Source organism: Scomber scombrus, chromosome 15 (assembly GCF_963691925.1).
Source record: "Scomber scombrus chromosome 15, fScoSco1.1, whole genome shotgun sequence".
Lineage (NCBI taxonomy): Eukaryota > Metazoa > Chordata > Actinopteri > Scombriformes > Scombridae > Scomber > Scomber scombrus.
This window is the reverse complement of record NC_084984.1, coordinates 13,412,036-13,436,396: the sequence shown is the minus strand read 5'-3', so window position 1 is coordinate 13,436,396 and position 24,361 is coordinate 13,412,036. Positions and strand designations below refer to the sequence as shown.

Here is a 24,361-nt window from a genome sequence, read left to right as displayed (position 1 = left end):
TATTTGCCTTATGTCATAACTATCTTTTCAGAAGCATGCTCTGATACTACTCTTGCATTAAGACCCAAAGACATCTCTTTTTCTTGATTGTGCAGATGTATGACGAAAATTGGGGGTGGTAATGTGTCATAACTTTCTGAGATCATAGTCTACTGAAGCCAGATAGCCAGCATGATCCAAATACAGTGGACATGTTGCCCTATCATCACCAAATTGGACAGTCTCAAGATGTTAACTGTACCTTGACAAATAACAAAAAAACAAGAGAGGACAGGCTGCACTCTTGTCAGAGTGAGTCACATTCATTGTGCTTGACTTAATGTCAAAAGGGAAACACATTTCCCGAGTGTATAGGAACTGAATGATTCACAACAGGGACTCTGATCCCTGATTCTACCACAGCACATCCCACACAATATCTGAGGGGACAATGTCTTTGTCTATCTCCTAAAGCACATGGACACAAGATAAGCAAATTAAAGTGACCACTTGATTATCTGCTTAGGGCAAACAAGCTGGTCCACTGTTCCAGAGCCAAGGACCCTTCTAGTCAAATGGTGGAGATCAGTGCAATATATCCCTGGCAAAGGCAAGGGATGGGAACAGATTCAGTAATTGTCGACCTCTGCAATGGACACTTGCCCTTACAACATGGCATGTAATTTATTTTGGGGCAAGATGCCTGAGTTGGTGCGTGAAGTTGAGAGGTACCAACAAAATGCAGTTGGGCTCACCTCTATGCACAGCTTTGGCTCTGGAACCAAACTCCTTGATAGATGGTGGACTCTCTCCTACTCAGGGATTGTCCATGGTGAGATGTGCCAGACGATTGTGGGACTACTGACAAATCACCGGCTGGCTGCTGCACAGTTGGACTTTCTCCCGGTGGATGAGAGGGTCACCATCATGTGGCTGCATAGTGCAGAGAGAAAAACTATTACTGTTGTTTGCGCATATGCGCTTGTTTTTCGGTCGTAGGCAACAATGGCTTCTAAGCTGCCATATGGCGCATCCCAGATAACGAAAGATTTGCACAGGTAAAAAAATAAAAAATAAAATATATATATATATATAGCATTTGCACTATATAATTTAAATGTTGATGGAGACTATCGAAAATGGGACCAGCTTTAAATAATGAGCACCAAATCTATTTTACATTTTCTAAATCATGCTTGATTTCAGGAGGCCAAGTTTAAATGGTATTAAGGATTAACAGTGCTGTGAAGTGGTGAGTCATGAATAATAACATTTTTGCTGACTGGGCCCATTACCTACTTAGGTTGATTTTTCAGTGTATGTTTTCTTGACTTAATTGTATAGCAAATATATGATATCATAAGATTTAGTGTTTGTGAGGATAATCTTATTAGTGTCTGTTTATAGATCTGTAAAGACTTGCCCATTCTTGAACTGATCCTCACACACTGGACCAAATATCTCTCAGAGTGTCACCTCAAATGACGCCACTCTGTGTTAAGGGGCAGGGTCTTAGTAAACTGGTGAACTGTGGGAAACATTCACCACTCTCCATGAGGCATCAGCAGGGAGCATCAGTCACCATGGATGTTCTTCTTCAATCACAAATGTATAGAAACCTTAAAATAATGATCATGTGATATTAAATAGATGGTGGATTTTTTTAATTGATTGATTGATACTTACATATATGTGTGCAAAAAAGACAAGTGAAATAAATTCAGCAGGGGACAAAGTGATGGTTTTGTAAAACCACCATTAAAAGGCAGTGTTAAGAATGTGTAGCTATAGTTTTTATGTGCATGACCATATTAATGTAAAGTAGTGTGGTGGAATTTCAATTTGTATAATGTTTGCTCCATTATGCAGCAATTCAAGTTAGAGGTAGTGGAGAATGACAAGTAAGCACCAGCGTAGGACCAGTGATGAAGGGCTTTATTGTCCACTTTCCTTCCACACCAGGGTGAGGAGCATTTTATTTTTAGGCATTGACACCAAAACTTTCTTGTCACGTAAGCACAGTCACAACGGAATATTGTACCATTATTGTACCAAAGTCTACAGAAAAACAAACAACACAAAAACCAAAACACACATACAGATACACATGTTCATTCTCTGTGTCTGTAACCCATGTCTTATTCTTTTTATTTGGCAACTCAATTTTACGAAATTAGACAGGCAACACATGGCATTCTGTGCATCAGTTCTTTCTGTCAGGCACTCAAAGCATTGACAAATGACTCCTTAATTCAGAGGAAAACAGAGGGTGGGGAAGGTGAGGCAGATAAACATAATGGGTTGCCTTAACTGTGAGGTGCATGCTAACTGGCTCTCTTTCTGGATAGAGGGAATAGTGAGTAGAAGATGAAAAAACAATCAATTCCAAGATGTCTGTTGCAAGATAGCCCAGAGGGAGGAAAACTGGAAAAACAAGTGCCGGTGGAAACTCTGAGTAAGGATGTTGGAAAGTTTCTTATAATGTTGTGTTACATATTAAATCATGGCATAGTGTACTGACAATATTAAGCAATCTCACTCTCTAATTAACAGGAGCCACGAGAAAGGGAACTCATACTACACATCACTTTACAAAGAAAGATAACTATATTTCGTTCTGTTAGAATTTGGGAATAATTTGTTACCAAACTCAAAACAGTTAAATCTTGATAAGTCTTTCTTTCCAAATCATTTGCTAATCAAGATCATCACTTATGGCACTCTGACTCTGTTGCATGACCCATAAACACATTGGTTGCATCTAAACACTGACTAATGTACTTGTTATTAATCTCCCTCTCTGCCTTTTGCTTTTCCAGATGATGAATGACCAGGCGATGCTGCCCAAAGTTAGAGCGCTGCTCCAGCATGATTACAGAGCCTGTTATTGGTCTGCCCCTGCACTTGATTAATGCTCTTGTTCCAGCTCTCCACAAATATGCTGACTCTAATCAAGCACTTTCGTCATTGAATGGAGTGCATTTTCTTCAAACTTGCTGTAATCACTGGGGAAAAATCTAGTAGGTTAAAAAAAACAGGTAAAAACTGAGTGATAAAAAAAAGATTGATACACAGATTGTTACTTCAAATGTAGAGTTGTAAAACATGTTTCAGTGGAGACTTAGAGTAAGGATAGGTAGATTTATGTACTTAATTTATTTCTGGTGTCAACTTCTTCCAGTTGCATTGGATTATTGGCAGCGGCACATTTTGATGGTTCACTTGATCACGCTGAGTGAGGTCATTAATCACTAGTGTGAGGTGTCACTGGCTACTCTGGGTTATTAACAGTTACATATTGACAAAAATGCTAGCATTTGAACACAGTTTAGAGTGCTTGGATCATTACTGCAAGATTCGTGGGGTGTTTGTTGACACATTGCCTTTAGTTAAACAATAAGCAGCAGAAATGCAAGGCTAATATTAGATAAGATTACATTTTAATCATAGCTAGGAGTCAGAGAACTCATTCTTAAAATATGACAATTTCATAGAATAAATGTTTGAGAAAAGACTGAACATAAATATTTAAACAAAGCTCACCTCCCTCTCTACCTTACAGTTGTAAAAACAACCAGAAACATTTTTATATAGCACAAGTGTATGATAAGTTATGATCTTATGAATTGTAATAAAGGCTTAGAGGCAGCAGATACAGTGGTTCCTAGTTTCTCTGCATCACCAACACAATAAAAAGGCTCAGCCTGAATTCCAACATTGACGCAGTTATTGATCAAGACCAAACATTAAACACAGCAAAACAATACAACATATTTCATGCTTTGCATTCTGTAGCTGGTTTGGTTGTTAAATGAAACTTTATAAAGTGTGTGAATTTTTACTTTGAACCAAAAGTACTGTATCCACAGTGCCATTCCTGGAAGCTAGTTATCTTGGTGTATTCACCAGTTTGTGAGTTTATGACTTTGCATTCACCAGACAAGGAAAATTCACAGAAACAAATAATTTATGACTATCAATTAAATTATGTATATACTGTACAAAGCGTGATCTCAAATACAGTGTGTATAGAATGTATTGGATGTCTCAATTCTTAAATAATTATTTTCATATAACACAGAGCTAAAAGCTGAACACTGCAAAAATAGATGATCTGCTTGTATTACTATGACTCACTTTATCCTTTTTACATTTTCTACATTTAAACACATCTTACAGAATAGTATGCACATTCACTGAGTTTGCCTCTAAGGAATCTGGTTTTCAATGTCAGAGATTATGGAGGTATCGTCCGAGTGTATTCAGCAAGGCATTTTGTTTATTTCAAACAGGCCTTATCCTCTAATAAACTCTGCACCCTCACCCCTGTGGAGCAGGAAACTGAAATTTGCATGTACTGGTTAACAAAATCAGGATGGATACACCAAACCTTCCCACAACAGTATTTTAGATCCAAATTGTGATTCATTTTGTTTCAAGGAATGAAAGAGTAACCTGAAAAAACCAAACAAAAAAACAACCAAACAAAAACAAACAAAACATGATTACCTGTGGTCAAGGTTGCCTTGACTCTGCTTATCTGAGGCAACAGTGCTTTTTCTGTCCAAATTTGCGTAAGCTCCAGAAACAAATTTGAATTGAACACAGAAAAAAAAATCCAATAAAAAATAGTTTTCACTGAAAACATCCAAATGCAAGGTCTGTGGATTTATCCTTAGACTAATCAGAAATATGTTTTCAATGCTATAAGGACCAACAATACATAAAAGTCCATATATCTCCACTCAGTTAGAAGCACAAATCACAGGGGTTAAATCCTCAAAACATGGGCAAATATAACTGAACTTTTCGGCATGGCTATACACAACTACAGGAAACTGAGAGATGTGCTTTGCATTTTTTTAAAACAACCTTATTTACCAGGTTTATTCAAGCATAATCAGAGTGAGACCAGTTAATGTTGACAACAAGTGACAATATCTTTGGTTAAAAACTAAGCTTGGTTAAGCTGACACTTACCTTGACACACACTCACTCACTCAGTGTTTTTCACATACAGTAGAATACACTTCATGGGTTTTTGTCAGAGCCGAGGGGCAGAAGGGAAATGGGAATCCATCCTTTTACAAACCAGAGGTACAGTGCATTTCACCGTGTCTCACAACAACATTTCTATTATGACTGACTGACTACATCGATGCCTGTTTAAACACTTTGGGAAAGAGCATCAGCCTGAAACTCCATAAGCTCCCATGGGACCATGTTCCACAAAAATGCTTTGGATAATGACTTGTCTGCATTATTCATGACAATCTGACAGATCCTCCTATGTTACAGGAACTAATCATTAACCAAATGCAGAGCATTAACTTAGTATTCCACCTGAAATGAGCTTTTAATCTGTCATACAAAGTGTAATTCCTACTTCATGTTTTCAAAGTGCTTATTTGTTTCCTGGTGTGATGTTGTTTAAGACTGATTAATCATTTAGCAGTTCAACGAACATTGGCAGACAAGCCTAACATGGAGTTATGACTTTGTTTCTATTTATTTCAATAGTTTATAAGCAAATATACATGAATACATGCATTGTTGCCATATAACATATTACTTGAAGTGAGCAATACTCAGAGAAATGTCTCTAAATGGCAATTTCTACATGGAGCTACTACAGTGAGGCAGCTCTAAAAAGACTACTTGCTTAATTTCATACAGTGACAACTTTTATGAAGGCACATCCTTTCAATGACAAATATTTGTACTTTGCTGTAACCCAAAATGAGTTCCTTGGCTGCAAACAAAAAAAAGCTACAGTAAGTGGCACAACGGTTGCACTTAAGTGATATTCAAGAGAAAGAAATGCACAAAAGAAGTAATTGCTTTGACATAATTGCTTCTCCTCCTAGCTAAATGAAGGGACTGAAATCCTGCATCATTTCAATCAGAATTTTCAGAATTTGATCAGATCAACATGTAGCTGATAAATGGCTCTAAAATGTTGTTGTTCTAAAATATGTCTTAGGTTTTTAGCTCACCATCACTGATCACAAGCCATTTTTCAAAGTAAATGACATACCTTGGCTAATTAATAGAACAGACAATAATGTAATCCCATTTATGTCAGAATAAGCAGATGTGTTCAATTGCCTTGGGAATTCAATGCTCCTGAGGCAATTTTAGAATGCCAGTGCATAGTTTGGATTTTTGCAGTAATGAATAAAGATTGCTGCAACACTTTGTATGATGCAGGTTTGACATAAGACTTCAGTATTATGTGACTGCTGAATCACAAATTAGCTTTCTGAATATTTAGTATCAAACACACGTAAAAGTGCTGACTGCATAGAAGATTTTGATGAATATACCAGTCAGCTTAAGTGAGCATTTGCTATACATGGGTTTTATTACATACAAATACAATTTCAGTAAAGTGGCACTATATTCCAGGATCAACATATACAGGTCACACTGAGGCACACAATTATGCAGAACCTCAAACAGTGAAAAACAATGTAAAAAAAAAAAAAAAAAAAAAAAAAATATATATATATATATATATATAATGGAAATACAGACTTTATGTTTGTTTCATACAGTTTTGTCTGCTGTTGTTTTTCACCTCTGCAAGCTTGAGTGATGAGTGAGTCATATGCTTTGTGTACATTATGATTTACTCACGGAGTCAGTTTCCATTATTTGCATATGCAGTCTGTGATGCAGTCGCATTTTACTTTAATCGATACAACTTTTCCACGTCTGCCAAGCATAAAAACTCCAACTTCTTTTATATGCAAATTGAACACATGCATAAAAACGGAGGATGGAAACCCACCTACTGATTTGAGAGTGTTATTGCTAATGTGAATAGGAAGCTATTGTTCTAAAAGATTGAAATGAAAAAGCAATTTTGATGAAGAGAACAGATAATTGATAGATAAATGGACAAATAAATGAAAACCTGTGTGTTCACAGTGAGGCCATGTAAAGTTATGACATAAAACAAACTAATAAAAAAATATCTAAATAAATACTAATATCAAATCAGATTTATATAGCAATTTTCTGTGTACCACACAACGTAGACAAAACATGAAAAAATCTTAGATAAGATCTATTATAACAGAGACCCTGCAACCCTGACCTTTTGTGAAATTCATATGTGGACTTCACAATAAAAAACAGTACCCCTGACCTACTTTCCTGTTGACGAAAATGACCAAGGCAGAGACAGCTTGATTCAACAGCAACATAACATATTTATGATTGCAAGCACAATGTTTATTCTCCGGATACATCTACATTGCTTCTGTCGACTCTTGCTTTCTATGTGAAAATCAGAAAGCAATGCTATAGTGTCGCTGCTAAACTAAAAAGTTAATAACAAAAGAGAAAATCAAAACTTTTTTTAACTGAGGGTATTTGACAGCTGACTTCATTTTTCATTTCAAATTTCAAATGAACATTAAAAAACCCCACTTACAATGTAAGCATTACCCTGGCATAGGGGTGGATAAGAAATATAGTGTTTTTAGTGACGGCTTTGAGTGGAAAATGCTGTTTGGTGTAAAACAAATGTGATATATATGTATTTATATGTAATTTTTTTTTTAGAAAATTTGTTTTTGGGTAAACTTGGTTTACAAACTGAATATCACTTCTCAGGATGATGTCAGCTGATTTCCAAAGATTGGTGATTGTTTCAATGTGTAGCTAATTCTCTGACATGTTGTGTGATGTTCAGCTGCATTGATGCATGCCAGAGTCCATTGGCTGGTTATATGAAAACAACATAGGCTTTATGGTGCCAATATGTATTTATTGTAATATGGGATTGCCAAATCCATAACCTTGTTGACTACTTTCCTGTTTTAATTTGTTATTCAGATCCCTGTGTGCATAGCCCAAGGTTAAGTCTTTATAATGCTGCTTTGCACTTGGTCACTTTAGTCCATTAAACCTGAGACCTTCTGAGGATTTAACGACCTGATTAAATACTTGATGGGTCTTTTTTTTCATTTGAGCTGTATAACTTTGTTTTAGTTTTTTAAGCACATTCAGATTTAATGTTTGTGATACTTTTTGAGTAACACAATTAAATCTGATTGTTGTACAAATAATAACATCATCTTTAATTCTTACTTGTACTTTTATGTTTAATAAAGCAAATTAAAGTTACTTACAGCAGGGATCAGGGTGCCTACTTAGCATAATGAGTAAAGTCAATCATGATAAATTAAATTTGCACCGTGACTCAAGTCTGTTATACTGACACAAACAGCAGTAAGAAGGCAGCCATGACAACAAAAAAAAGTATGTATGTATGAGATGACACTTATATGGATCAGACAGCAAAGCAGAAACTGTTTCACAAAGTATCACTTTCAATAGTGTGTAGGGGTGGGTAAAAATATCGATTCATCAATGCATTGCAATATTTTTTTTCCGAATTCAATATCGATTCATTAAACCCTCTGAATCAATTCAAGCCCCTGGCCAGTGGGGGCGCAGTGAGCAACACCTTTGTGTGATTGGTGTTGTACGGACGGAGGCCGCACTCGACCAAACAACAACAACATGGCAACTATGCATGGGCCACTTACGGGTTTCAAGGTATACCACGGGATGAAAATGTCATGGTTTCAAAACCACTAAAATGTTCCGTCCTGCGGTACAAGCAGGTTTTTTTTTTTAATGTGACGTCTCATCAGAGAGAAAGTGGAGGTCCCTCAGGTCGCGTGTAGCTGCAGCGTAAAGTACCCCTCCCCCCGCGCACCTCCGGTTGCTGTTACAAGCAGGTAGCTCTGCAGGCTGTATGATGACTGAAGGAGGCGAGCCCCACGAACTTTTACCCCCGTCTAAACTAACCAAGTCGGCTGTATGGGAATACTTTGGCTACTGTAAAAAGACAGACGGCCACGGCTTGGAGGAAGAAGGTTGTTTTATTTCACTAAAAATAATTCATTTATGTCGTGACTTGAGTTGCAGGTTTAGCCTCAGTTAAAGGACTGCACTTATTTTTTTATTATTTATTTTATATTTTAAATACATATTTACTAATGTTCCATCATGTTCTATATATTGTTTAAAAATAAAAGACTGTTCAATGGAAATCTTTTTTTGTTTTTAAATACAGAAGAAAATAACACATGTAATCATAATACCGTGAAACCGTGATATTTTTGCCTAAGGTTATCATACCGTCAGAATCTCATACTGGCCCATGCCTAATGGCAACCGAAGCAAACTTGTTGACGGAGGCAATAAATGAATGGGGATTAACGGAGAAAGTACCGGCAATTGTCACCGACAATGCCGCCAACATGCTACTTGCTGTCAGTCTCATTGAGTTCATATGGGCATGAAAATAAATAATTATTTTAAAATTAACAAAAGGTACTCTAATGAATTATTTGTGTATTTATACTTATTACTGAATCGATATCCAATGGAATTGTGACCTAAAGAATCGAAATCGAATTGAATCGTGAGGTTCTTAACAATACCCTGCCCTAATAGTGTGGCGCTCTGAGTTGAGTCAGACTGACCTGACCTCCCCTGGATCTTCTGTAACCAACACGTCTGTCTTACAGCTGGCGATGGGATTGATTGACAGTTCCACTGGCGGCACCACAAAGCTCTTGCTGACTGGAAGCCACAACCCTTGGCCCAGACTGTAGAATGATCTGTGTTGGCACAACCACAAGACATAAATGTCAGTCAAACTAACATCACATTATCACATTTTGTTATGACAAACAAGCCATATAGTACACATTGTAATGATATCATGGCAGGAATGAGTACACTGGGAAATGTTGGCTTTAAACAGTAAGAAATAGGTGGTGAGGGCCTGACAGAAAGACAGCAAAATGTATTATTTGGTGCTGGCACACTTTACAAATATATATGGAGTGTATGGGCATTGTGGTGTTACTACTAAATAATTGCCATAATGATGTCAATCTTGTGTCAGCAGCAAAACACAGTTGGAAACAGAATTGGATTTGGAGAAATTAGAAGTCGCTGTGCTGGCATGGGTTTTTATGATTTTAAAATCTATTTTCCTTCCCTTAGAAAGTAATATCCACTGCACCCCAGTGCTTTGTGTGTGTGTCATGTGTGCTGATGCCTATTGTTCAAGGTGGTGTAAAATAATTTAGTTTTGCCAGAAATGTTTCTCCTGAGTGAAGTGAAGATTAATATCCTCAGGAGGACACCCTGCAGGAGGTTTAGACTTGCCACTTGGGAATAACAGCACCTGGTAGGGCCTCACAAATAGCACAGAACACACCTGTGCTCTGCATTGTGTGCTTTAAATGCATCTGAGCAGATGCGGGACAAAACCACAAAGTCCTTTTGAATCTAGAAACCACGCTTGAATGTGCTTGTCAAAAATCTTGACAACATATTTAATCAAACTCTCACTTTGCATCACACATTAAATATATTATAAAAGAAGCATTTTTTAAACATTGTTAAGTATTGCTAACCTATCAATAGTGCCTTTGTAGTTATAAGACCATATTATTCAAACATCCTGGTCTCTGGACTGCCAAACATCAGCATTAAAAAAACTTTCAATTTGTACAAAATGCTAATAGAATCAGTACGTTGGCTAGAATAAGAAGATCTGAATAAATTACTGTAATTCTGACCATCCCTCACTACCTGACTTTTCACAGCAAACTTGTTTTCAATGTGTTTATTGTTAATCTTTACATAATTACATTTAATTATCATTTAATCTAACCACTCTTTCTATAGTTATCACGCCTTCATAACACATGATGTTTTTCTCACTGTTCCTAGCATCAAGAAAAAGCAGAATTGTTTTTCGACAAAGCTCTCTATCTATGAAACCAAATAAAATGAAATAAGCTGCTCTTTTCACTGTCATATGACTGACAGTAACACTGTCCAGCTGAGGAGCAATGCGGTCTTTTCTCCTGTCGTCTCCTTTACAGAACAGATATAGAAACCTCCCAAAAGGAACCCAGTGAGGGTTTACACTCAGTTGCTGCATCTTTACTCACTTTATCTGCTATCTGTGTAAGTCTGTCTGTGGCACAATGTATCGGTGTACCAACACTGTCCAAGTCCAATCTCCAACATACTGTTTTTAACAGGCAAAGAAAATCTGAATGTATTCATGTGAAGAAGAAAGATTGTGGATTTAGTTTCTTGTTTTTTAAAGTGGACTCACATTGAGAAACTAACTCTGCAGGGTCAGTAAGAAGAGAGGCACGATTACTGTGACACAGAACTCTTCCTGTCTATACAGAGGAGCAGTGGCAAGCAGAAAATCCTAAAGTACAGTACAGTGTAAGTTGTTACATACACTGTACTGTACATACACTCAAAGTACTCTTTTTTACTAACTTTTAATGAAAAGCCTAATGAATTAATTAAATAATAAACATGACCCATTGTCCCTAAATTCCACATACTGTAGGTCAAATCTATGATCTTGCAAAAGAAAAGGCGTACCGATGAGCATGATTTGTGACATCACAACTAGTTTGGAGCCAGCTGTGGCCCAATAACCTATTCAGTGGACTGGGAGACATGTGTCTAACAGCTCAACTTTTGAAATGAAAAAAAAAAAAAAAAGCATATTCATCGATTCTGGATTTTGCAATGTCAGAGAAGGAGTAGATATCATATTAAAGATATATTGTGGAAATATTATACTGTATTAGACACAAATTATCATTTCAAGATGAGTAGTTCTATACATTTTAAAATATGTCTGGAGGGGATCTTCAGCTAGGTAACAAGTGCCAAAGAAGCTAGGTAAAATATTTGGTACAGGTTTACCCTCCTGTATCCATGATACTAATCATAAAAATGATTGAGCATTTGGTTTGCTTAAAACAATTAATAGATAAAAAACTATGTCCGAAAGTATGTGTAGTGCATTAGGTGAGGCTGATGTGGTATAGGGGACAAGAGGGGAAAAGAAGAAAAACTCCAGAAACATAAAATACACATTTAAAATAACATAATAAAAATAGGACAATGAAACCTTTTATAAAGCACAGCTGGGAGAAACTGAAAGGGTCCTTTGAGTCTTGCACGTCTTGAAAAATGTATGACACAATGATCCCATCAAGATTGAGAAGTGTAACAAAAATGGCAGTAAAAGCATTTGAAAGGAGTTATTCCAGGGTTACCCCTTGGGCTATTTCTCCACACCAGAACCCATGGGTAAGACTCCAAACCCAGCAAGAATTGTATGTGTGTCCATCCAACTGTGTTTATGTGAATCTGCAAGCTGCTCATCTGTATGCTCCATCACACACATGCACACACACACACACACACACACACACCCACACACACACGCCAACAACAGCACCATCATCCCATTGTGTGTCCAGAGAGTCACAGATGGCCAGCAGAAGTCATGCAATCGGGGGATGTACCAGAAGTGAAGGACTCACCTGAAGATCCTCTCTGGGGCCTGCTCTCCCGTAACTAGGTCATAGCCTTTTTCCAAGTTAGCATACGGCCAAGGACTTCACAGAGGATACAGAAGAGGGAACACCAGAACAAAGACATATATAAAGCACATGAACATATGAAAACAGTGATTTAAAAATGTCATAATTACAATTACATTACATTTTATTTATGTAATATGTACAGACACATAATTATTTTGATATTATTTATGTACATAACCATAATAATGTTGAAGTTGTGCATTTTGTGTACAGAGCATATACTAATTATTAATGACACACAAAGTCATTACTAACATCAATTTGTCAAAAGATCTGTTTTCATATGGATAAGATTACCCTCTTGTAATCCACTATTCCCATGAAACAATGAATGGGAATTTGATCTGTGACTGGACTGAATCCAGCAAATGACAGGTGGTGTTGAATAACAATGCAGGTTCTTTTTAAATGAACCAATGATTGGGCAAGCCAGCTAATTGTCAAACAAGGTCAGAGTTCGGATCATGGCCCATTCGACTTACCTTTCCCTCCATATTATGTCAATTTCAATTTCTTTTTGTGTTCTATATCTGCAACTTTCACTCTTTGGCCTCCCACTGCTGTTTTGTTTCATTACCTCTCCTCCTGCCTTCTTACTTCTTACTCTACTTTCTCAAGTTAAAGGACCGTACAGGTACATTTGCATGTTTTAGCCCATTAGCTACAAATTGCTTACATTTTACATTACAGGTGACCATTTCTAAAAGCATACAGTGAGTTTTTACATTTTCTACCCCATAAGAATTCAATGTTATACTCTCGAGATCAACTTCCAGAGACCTGAAACTTGCCTGGGATAGCTAATCCATCACAGTGAACAATTCACCTTTATTAAATGTAAAGTTAATATTGTGTGCTAATGCAGTTGGGAGTAGGGACTGTGAGACCACCCTGTAAGGTCAATTAAGTCCCAGTGAGTTTGTAAATATGCATGGAAAGAGCAGGCAGGACTGCTTACCCTTCGTTGCGACCCCAGTCGCTGCGGACACAGAGGTGTTTATGGACAGGATCAGGGGAATAACCCTCATGACAGCTGCATTCTCCTGCGACACAAGAGAAAAAAGAAGGGACACAGTGGCTGGTATTAATTTATTGTCAGTAGCTGAATAAATAACCATGTAAGTGACCCTGAAAAGCTCATTCATTACAGATATATCAAATAATCATTATGCTACAAAATTTTCCTGCTACTCCTTACCAGTAAAAAAAACAAAACAAACAACTTAAAAAAAAAGGTCAGCCAATTAAGCCACTTTGATTGTCTCCAACACTGACTTGTCATGAACATTTTGCACAATATCATGTTAGTTGCATGTTGCATGATTCCACTACATATTTTTTTTGCTGGAATACTGTGGACACAGTGCTAAATCACTTGTTTAAACATTATGACAGCCCGTGTTGTTATATGTAATGGCTTAACATCAGACAACATAATCAGTCAGCACTGAACTGTGAAAATTGTTTCTATTGTGCAACTAGGGCCTTGAGATTTTGCCAACTCCTGCTTCAATCATAAAGTTATTAAATTTAAAACCACCCAGTGCTTTCTGTAATGCATTAAGCTTGTCAATTGACAGTATTGCATGATACATAATACATTATAGATAAAGCATCTGTAGTTTTCTGAATAGACTAAACATCTGATGAACCTCAGTTAAGATATACATAGTATAACTATATTTCTTTCTCTCGAGTAATTTAGGATAGTTTTAAATGGATGCCCATTTATTAGAAACACAAATAAACAGAAGAAATATACCTTTTGTATTTACTGTAAATCAAATAATGTTTGTGGTCTCCTGTACTGTTACCCATAATAAATATCAAATAAACCAATAACTATTCTGTTGGTTCATTATGGGTCAAGTGTATACATAATATGATGACAGAACTGCTTGACAGTGTCATGCATGGTAAATAAAAATAGAGCACACTGCACGTATAATGCCTTTTAAGGAATGGGTGCATTTGTGAAATTTTAGGTCATTGATAGATTTAGCAGCCTTTTTATTGACACTGTTCCCAAAATAAATGGTACAGTCTGCTGTCTGTTGACCTATATCGAGGTATAACACTGGAAAATAGTGTAATGGTCACCCAGGCAACACCATTCACATTTTATCACCTAGTATTTAATAATTTACTGGTTGAGTTTATAGGCTCAAGAATCACTCATGGAGTGATGCACAACCAGGATGCAGTCAAAGAGATGCTTTTGATTTTCTTTATGGCTGTTTCATGTGGCTTTACGTCTTGGAGAGCAAGAGCTCTTGAAAAGGCTCCACACACAATTGGGAGATTACTGAAAAATTGTTGCATCCATGACAACACATTATTTTCATAATCTAATCACAGAACTTTTTTGTGTTATTTTTAGTTTTTTTTAGTTTTAGACAAATACAAAATAATAGTATCAATTAATGGATCACAAGACACAGAAAATATGTCTTATAACAATTGTCAGCCTCCCATATCTACATTGAAGAGATTTACGTCTATATATGTATGTGTGTGGATGTATGTATGTATAATCCTTTTGGCAATTGTTGCCTTTATTTGAAAGTATTTGGTATAGAGGCCAACAGGAAACACAGAGAGAGGGGAATGACATGCAACAAAGGTCCCTTGTCGGAGTCAAACCAGGGACATTGCTATTGTGTGGCATGTGCAGTTACCACTCGGCTACCATAGTGCTCTGAAACAGATTTTCTAGCTGATATCATTCCTGCTGTTCTACAGGAAGGGCCAGAATTTTTCCTACGGAGGCTCCGGTCATTCAATCTCTGTGGCACCATGCAGCGGTTGCTTTCTGAGTCTGTTTTTTGTTTGTTGAGCACCATTTGCCACGCTGTGGTCTGCTGAAGCAGAAGCCTGAGGGTGGCCAACACCAACAGACTCAACAAACTGATTCAGAAAGCCAGCTCAGTCTTGAGGGTGTATCTAGACCCTTTGTATGTAGTCAGGGAGAGGAGGATGTTGTAAAAACTCTTCTCCATCATGGACAAAGTCTCCCACCCTCTGGACAGTGTTCTGGTTAGCCAAAGAAGCACCTTCAGCCAGAGACTCAGTGCTGCTGCAATGAGAGCCAGATGAAGCCATGCAGATACAATTCCTCCCCTTTAGGCCAAAGTTTAACCATTTTTTCAGCTACCACAATCTACGGCCACTACTGCTTATTTATATTACATTTTTGCATATCACTCTCTGCCGCTCAGTGCTCTGCTGTTAAACTACTGTTAATTTACTGTTGACCGACATTTCATTGAGTTTAGCTTAGCACATTACGATTCATTTATTGTTAAATTACTGTTAATTTACTTTGCACTATTCCATTTGTGCTCTTTTGTCCATACTGCACATTAATTTTTGCAAATTTGCATTTGTATATTTTATTCTGAACACTTACTGTGTATTTATCATTATAACTGTTTCATTTTATCACAGTTTTTACCTTTTTGCTTATTTACTTTCCTAACTGCATGTTGAGCAATTGAGCAATTATACAAGCAGCGTCCCTGCAGGGATCAATGAAGTTGTTCTGATTCTGATTAGTCATTAAAACATCCACTTCTAATATGCTTTTAGTGTAAGTGATGGTGGAAAATATCTGCATTCCAAAAATATATTAAAAAGTTAATTTGAAGCTAATATGAACCTTTGGCAGTCTGAGTTACTCAAACCAAGTGGATACTTTACAGTCTTTTTAGAATGAAATTCCCTCTTTGTGTTTCCCTGGGCAGTGTTTCCCGACTGAGCTGCAGAGGTGGGATAGGATAGTAACAAAAAGAGGGAATTTTTAAAAGGTTCAAGTTGAAAATGCCGACATTTCTCTCCTAATTTTCCATTTTTAGTTTCCCTGGGATTGGCATTTTTATATCATTACTAGTGGTTAGGTTTACAATAGTGGCCCACTATGTTTTGGGGGAAGATAAACATAGATAACTGGAATTGCCTGGTGATAATGTATGACTGCTCCTCTGATAATCTGGAAGGGAAGAACAGAGGAGGCTGCATCCACAACCACCAATGACCAGACTGACTGCTGCTGACAATTTTTATATTCAGCTTGTACTTAATTAAAGAAAAAAAAACATCTAATACAACATGGCCAGCATTATTTCTTTGGATCTGATAATACACTCAAAACAAAAAGCTAACCAATACCTGCATTAGCAGTGTGTCTTTGCTGCATGAACTGCTGGCATAGCACCTCTGGAAACAAGGGGCAGTGACAGAGTTGGATGCTACACTTGCAGACTCTCATGTAATGCATTCCTGTGATGCCCCCAACAACTATTTGTATTTGGACAAAATACTGGTTGGTTTGAATGTGAAGATCATACAAACGTACAACAGATGCAAAGTAATACTAATCATGGAAAGTAATGCTAATCTCCCTAAATTATACAGTGCACTATGATGACCCTAATTATTTTACAATTTTTGTCTTTTATACCTACAATTTGTACTAAAATGGATACATCATGATCATATTTTCACCCTATATTAATCAGTTATGTAGCGGTAAGTCAGTGTATGCATCAGAAAAAAAAAGTGATTTACCAGTAAATCTGAGACATATGTATACACAAATTCTTTCTTGTCAACACCAAGCAGATAGCTTCCAGTCTAAAAAGTGAAGCCAGTGCAGAATTTATAAATATATAAATGACAATTCTATATCCCAATATTAATAATCAAATGCTACTTTGCAAATTACAACTGGTTTCTTATTCAGTCACAGATTTCCATCCAACCTGAGAAGTTGCCATTTGTGTCATTTAGGATTAGACTTTAAAGACGTAATTAACAACACAAATGTTGGCAATTGAATACATTAATATGGACAGAAAGGACTATTTACAGTCAAATTATGTGTGTATAATTGATTTAAATATTACTTCTACATAATTACACAAAGTAGTCTAAACGCACTGTCAAGAGAGATGTTCCGTTATTATACTGCCATATGTGTGTAGGCCTGCAGGGTCCAGAGGGACACATTCACAAAGTCTTGTACACCTTGTTTCAGATGAGGTGCAGCACATAATGCCTTTAATCTGAGGCAAACCTTGCAAGTAATCAGCAAAGTATGACTCTTTTTCTTTATGCAAATGAATTTAAGGGTGGATCAAGTATTTAAGAGACAAAGATATGCCTGGTTGATTACACATTCTGTGGATTAACTAACCTTTACACAACTTGAAAGCATCACTTTTGTGGTGCAGTTTCTTTGCCACTAAAAAGCTGCTTCAGCTAGTGCGGGGGTGCTAAAAGGAAAATTGTGGTTGAGAAACTTAAATTGACTGTAGCCATTCTATAAAAAGCTCAATTGCTGGAAACTAAAAGTGATTGCACCCCCCAAAAAAATAAGAGTAGTAGTTGTGTTGAATTAGTTAATAAAACAGCTTCTTGAAAAGATAAAGCCAGTAGTAAAAACACCACAAAAGGAGGGGACAGGGAGTTGATATTGTGAGGTCATTAAACTTGAACTTCATTTTCACTCAACTGCAAATGCACTATGGCAACTACATTCATTTTATATTTACAGTGTGTGTGTGGTTGCAGTTAACTTAAAATAGGGAGACACCAGCATATCAATGCTCTCCATCTGCTATGTTTTAATGTTAGGGCCAGTTGCTGATGTGGCAGCTTATTGACTTATTTATTTGAGCTATATTTTCTTCATGTGGGCTGTAACATCATTCCATTTCCTAAATTATCTTAAGTAATTGTTATTATTTTATGAGTACAGTTTGCTCACATTTGTTGCAACATCATGCTTTACAATCTCATTTCTTTTTAAATAAAAAAAATGTATTTCACATCATATAATTCTGATTTCTGTTCTGCTGTTGCTAATCTGTGACAAATCCCACCGCCAAACTGTGCCTTGTGAGTTATTCTTATCTCCTTATGCGTCCTTAATAAATCAAGTGTTTGTTCAGGGCAGACTGCAACAGCAAACTGAATGTTTAATGTATTTCTGGCCCCCGGTTCATGTGTGTACAATGGGTTAATTAATTGACGCTAAAAGTTATGATTAACTGATTTGAACATGTTGTCAGTCTAATTTAGAAGTAATCACCTGTGATTGGTTATGGCCATTTAATGACAACAATTATTTAACTGTGCTCACCTAGCCCCTTTCCTGTTAAATTCCAACTTGGTGTCTACTCAGACAAACAACCTGATACTGCACACTGGGATTGTACCATCCTGTATAAAAACCAATACTAGATTGCAAGTACAATTAGCCACTATTATGTATCCATCTCCAACTCTCTTTTCTTTGCAGTCTCCTTTACCATCCCACTGCCACTTGGCAAATTAAGAGCCAAGTGGCAATCACTTCAGACCACAAATTATGTATTTTCTTCTCTTCCTTTTGTATTACCAGTCTCCTGTTACTGTGTGGGTGATTTTCAAGGTTCATGGTATGAGCACATACATTAATTATTGTTGTCCTGATGCATATGTACACTTGTTATACAATTTACATGGGGATATGGCATTCTGATGACCTTGGGCATATTCAACATATCCTACTGTAAGTGTTTTCTCATAAGAGTATGTGTGTATATTGTGTGTGTGTGTGTTTCTGACTGTGAATATACATGTACAGTATGTGTTTAGTGGAAGGATGAAGCAGGGGTATATGCTAACACGCAAGCAGTTTCAGTTCCAATTAGGTGTGGCTGGAGAAGCCTGGGAGTCATCATTTTAAATGAGGAAAACAAAGGCAGCTAAGGAGGTTCACAGGTCTTTATGAGGTTAGCTATAATGATAAATGGAAAGGTACTGGCTGTAATCTATTCTTCCTTAGTAGGGCGTATGACTTTATGAGATAAGATGGATTGACTAATAATATAATAACTCATAATAACATATGTTAAGTTGAATCATCACATGTACTGGCTACATCATCAGTTATAAGTATTTCATATTTTTTAAACTATGTTATAATAACCTTTTACATAGTGACAATGTTATTATACATAACAGAAATGCATTCAATGGTGCATTGTTTTTTCTACCCATTTACATTTTTATCACATTCTGATAAATTACTACAATACCATGCTGTTATCACATCACCTGTTACAAAGATGGCCCATGTTCCAAGTGCAATTATAATGAAATATCAAGCAAATGGAACAGCTGCATCATACAATTCATCCACTAACCTCAATGCTCCTACCAAGATAAGGGAAACGGTTGAGTCAGGGAGTGAAGGTGAAGGCAGAGTGGATTGATTATCCAGGCACAGTGATACACTAGTAGTCAATAGTGGCAGTCAACCATGACATTGAAGCAGGATGGAGGTATATGATATAAATGGTGTGGAAACACCAACTTGTGATCATAAAGCACAAAGAAATTTGACAAAGATAGTTTGTTTGTTTGTATATGAGTGTACATGTTGGGACAAACTGATGACTGTGAATTGGTTAAATGTCTACAGTGAATGTGTTGATTTTCAGTACATGTGTCAACACAATATGTTCTCCTCATGAAACATGGGCATGTTTGGATTAAATTGGCAGTAGAAATGCCACTATGTGTAAAATTTGAACATTTCTGACTGTGGCAGCCCCAGTGGTAGTATCAAAGAAGACACAATGGTAGACAGCAATGCACACCACCTAAACAAGTACTAAATGTAATTTTATGTGTTTGACTGTCTTAACAGTCAGCAGCATTCTGTGTTTCTGGTATATATTTTTCCTGTATATAATAGTGTAACTTTAATTTATGTAATTCTCTGTCTGGCAGAGGACATGTCCCATGTTAGTTTCATGAGAATGATGCAAAGAAGTCCCTACAATTCCAGCACGTTATAACTAGTACAAGCTTTGGTTTTGTTAACAAAAAACAAACAAACAAAACAAAACAACAACAACAACAACAACAACAACAACAACAACAAAGTCCCTCTCAGGTTCAGAAATTACAATCAACAGAGCAGATGAAGAGTATAAGCCCTCCTGGCAAAATATGATAATTACTTACATGCTTTTTCAAGCCCAGATGTGCTTTGACTATGGTTAAACTTGACAGCAGTCTTTGTTGTTACAGTTTAACACCATCAATCCACGTGTAAGTACAGTATGTGTGCCTTTGGCAGCACATTTGTGTTTTTCATGTTTAAACAAGAAAACTATACTTTAAACCTTTAGAGATGCCCAAGTAGGTGGTTTCCTGTTGCTTGTCAAAAAGTTTATTTATTGTGGCCAGATTTACAGCGTGTTCAAAAGTTATAAAATGCAGAGAGCAGTGCAGCTGAACTTTTTTCCCCCCTGTGTCATTTGCCCTTTAACATTTCACGACCAGCGATTCATCCTATTGTTGTAACTGCAATAAATGTGCCTGGATGACAGAGTTCATTTCAGGTGTACTGTCTTCAAAAACAACTGTATGTGTGTGTGTGTGTCTGCGCATGTGTGTGGGTGCTGCAATGCTTGCTAGAGGACAGTGATGAAAATAGAAAGCTCTTTTGAAGAACACCTTTAATTTTGCTGCCGGATGGATGAGGTTGCCCTCAGGAGATACAACATACTTGAGGGCAATTACTGATCAAATAATCTTGCTGCTGAAAAGGACAGATGAAAAGAGAAATAAATGGAGAGAGACAAGCAGACAGAAGGAGACAGACACATTAATAAAGTGAGAATGGTGAATGTACTAGAGTCTGAAAGAGTAAATGACTTGAAAATTGAATTACGACCATTACTGATCTCAAAATAACAAAACAAAAAAAAAAAAAAAAAACAACAACAAACAAAACATGCAGAGACTGATGCAAGCAACACGCATTCAGAATCCACAAACACATCCACACAGTATGTCAACTCAATCTTTGGCATCATGTGTACTTACTGAGTTGAGTATCTGGAGCTCTAATACATTATGCATCAGCCCTTAACATGCCCTTGACCAGGGTGACATAAATTTCACATACATTACAGATGTAATCCATTCTAATAAGCTTAGACTTTATCTAGTTGGGCACAAAATACACAAGGGAGTTACATCACTCGAGTGAAGATAAATATGCCATGCTGCACTCACAGCTTGTTGGTATTGTTTTAATGTCAGAACAAATAGGTGCAAAATAGTATGAGCTGATTGTGTACATACTTAACTGGAAGTGAAAACTCCAAATCTGAATCCAAACAAAAAGTATTAATGCTTTCATTAACGCATCACAACAATCACATTAAAACATCATACTCTATAACACTATCACTACAGAATCTCTACCATTTTACTTGATCAAATAGTAAGATTATAGATGGAGCAGTTCCATCAGACTTCTGCAAGGACTTCCTTCAGAACAGAAACACTGAAATAAAAGTATTAAGGTAACCCTGTAGCAAAAAGGACTGTCCTTCCTTCCTCCTCATCCTGGGTACTGCAGTCCTTGCAATTATCACAACTTAAAAGAAGTTCAAATGCCAGCATTTTCCTTCTGATCTCCCCATACTGTGCTGTTTTAACATGGCTTGAAATATTGGCTGGATGTGTGGCCCCCAACTTCACCCCCAGCCAATTAGAATACTATCTAATGAATAATGCAAATGTACCCTACATCTTTACCACAACTAATGGATGCAGCTGGAGACATAAGTACAGTATCACTGCAAAAACTGCAGATCTAACCAAGTGTAATAATATTATATTTATATTTAAAATCTAGTTGGTCTTTTTGTATTATGTTATTAAATGTATGGATTTTACCAAGTGTTTTCTAAGGAAGATTATTTGACTTAATTCAAGTAAATGTCACTCGCATTGTCTTGTCTTGTCTTGTCTTGATTGTTTTCTTTATTTAAGTTATTTTTAACGAGATACGAGCGACATTTCTGTAAAACACCCACTTGTATGTCAAGACAAGAACATCTAATTCCAGGCATCAGCTCTATGGTTAACATGAGTTATTTTCTGTGTTATTATCTTCCGATGACACAAAACCGACTTTATGACAAAGTGTCAATGAGCTGAGATAATGAGAACTCAGTAGGATAACAAACTCCTTTATATAGAACCACATAACCACTAAATACTGTTCTGATTTTAAGGTTAGATATTAGTCATAATGGAACATTAAAAGATGAGATATAAATTCAGTGTCATGCAATGACCCTGTGAGTTGAGCAGCTAACCCAACAAGACAATGTTCCTTTTTACCAATTATTTAAAAAAGATAGAAGTTTTTGCATACAATGTCACCACTGTTCCAAACTTAATAACGTCACAGGGAGAAATACTGCTTGTAGATAATTTTGCATCACAGTAAAGCTTGTTTGTGATATTTTAATTATTTAATTGGAATTTTGTCTATCTTATAATTACATAAGTAAGTAAGAATGATAAGAAGGGTCGGTCATCAAGTTGGTCAAAAACAATCTTCGAAGTGAAGTTTCATTCCGTTTCTCAAAAATGGTTGTATCCAATCAATATTAATGTGTAATTCAATGCAGGAAAATCTTTGACACAGATTTTCTAATATAATTTAGAGAGACTGTCCTGTCAAGTGCACCTGCTTGATGCAAGGAAAACTGGGTATGTGCATGCTGCATTCAGGTGGTGCTCTTCAACTCATAAAGTTGGAGCGTGTTACATGACTGGCTTTATTTATTGGTGTTAAGGGGCTGGATCAATGACAAAATCCACTTACAAAATGTAAACAACAAATACTAGTACTAGTATTTTACTGTTGCTTGCTTACTGATATAAATGTTACTGTTACAGGCATTTATAATGAAAAAGACGTGCACTATTGGGCTGAAGTTGTTTGCTTGTGTTGACAACGTTTTTTTACAGTGGATGCAGGGATTTGTCAGATTGATTGATAAAAGCATACATCTTCTAGTTTGCTCAGTTTGTGTGACCAATTCAAATGGCATTTTAGAGATAGAAAAAAAAAACAACATTGCCCTCTCCTTACTGTACACAAATATTTTCATCCCATCATCAACAACAGGAAGCACAAAGACTCTTTGGAGATCCCTGCACAAGTAGATCATGATGCACCAAGCTGTAGGCATGACAGTGACATACATTTTTTAGATTGAAGATGAAAATGGCAATGATGTAGAAGACACATTTTTTGACAAATTTAGCACTGTTCTATTTGCTGATGCAAGCTACAATGCTGCTACCAGCAACCACTATCCAAAGTTTAACAAATGAATTCCAGGTGGTGCATGAAAGTTACAAGGAGCATGTCTTTTAAAAAACTGAGAGATGAACAAAGCTGAATATGTCAGTAACTGATATTGATAACATCATAACTGGTCTAATCAAGAGTGATCTGATGAAGTGGTGTAATGAGGGATTACTTAGGGCTGATGAATCCCAGAATACATATTTCAAGATAAATTTTAACTATATGGAAGCTAAACAAGTGTATCTTGGTAAAAAAAAATTCCAAAAGGGAGGACTGCTTCTTGCAGTATGTTCTGGTAAACAAGACCCTAAAAGCGTTTTGAGCCATGAGCCTGTCAAAGCACAGTACACTGAAGCAAAGGCACACATATAAGGTGATCCATATTTGCTGGAGGATATTAGGGATGGCAGGAAGTTTTGGGACAAGAATATTTTTCAGCAGTGCATGTCCTCATTGTCCATTATCTTGTACTAAAATTCCTTTGAAGTGGTAAATCCCCTTCGCTCAGGAAGAGAAAAGCACCAGCAACTTGCAGTTTACATGTCCCTTGCAGAAATCTCTCCGCATAATAGGTCCACTATAGACCCCATACAGCTTGTTATGGTTTGTAAGGAGGAATATTTTGAGTTTTTTGGGCAAGAGGAAGTGTATGGTCCTCTGGTAAAAGATTTGTGGGATAATACAAGGGGCAGTGCTTGCTATAGCTGGAGATAACCTTGGGTCACACATGTTTGATGGG

The 24,361-nt window shown here is 36.7% G+C and overlaps 1 protein-coding gene across 2 annotated transcripts in view; it reads right to left on the bottom strand.

The window, feature by feature from the left end:
• The window catches only part of LOC133995312 (astrotactin-2-like), a 287,008-nt gene that overhangs the window by 111,212 nt on the left and 151,435 nt on the right, over nucleotides 1–24,361 (bottom strand). For both annotated transcript variants that reach the window (XM_062434657.1, XM_062434658.1), the window contains exons 8-10: nucleotides 13,405–13,489; nucleotides 12,384–12,458; nucleotides 9,486–9,623 (exon numbers count right to left, since the gene is read on the bottom strand). In XM_062434657.1, coding sequence (XP_062290641.1) covers nucleotides 9,486–9,623; nucleotides 12,384–12,458; nucleotides 13,405–13,489 — 298 coding nt within the window. The remainder of the gene's footprint in view (nucleotides 1–9,485; nucleotides 9,624–12,383; nucleotides 12,459–13,404; nucleotides 13,490–24,361) is intronic.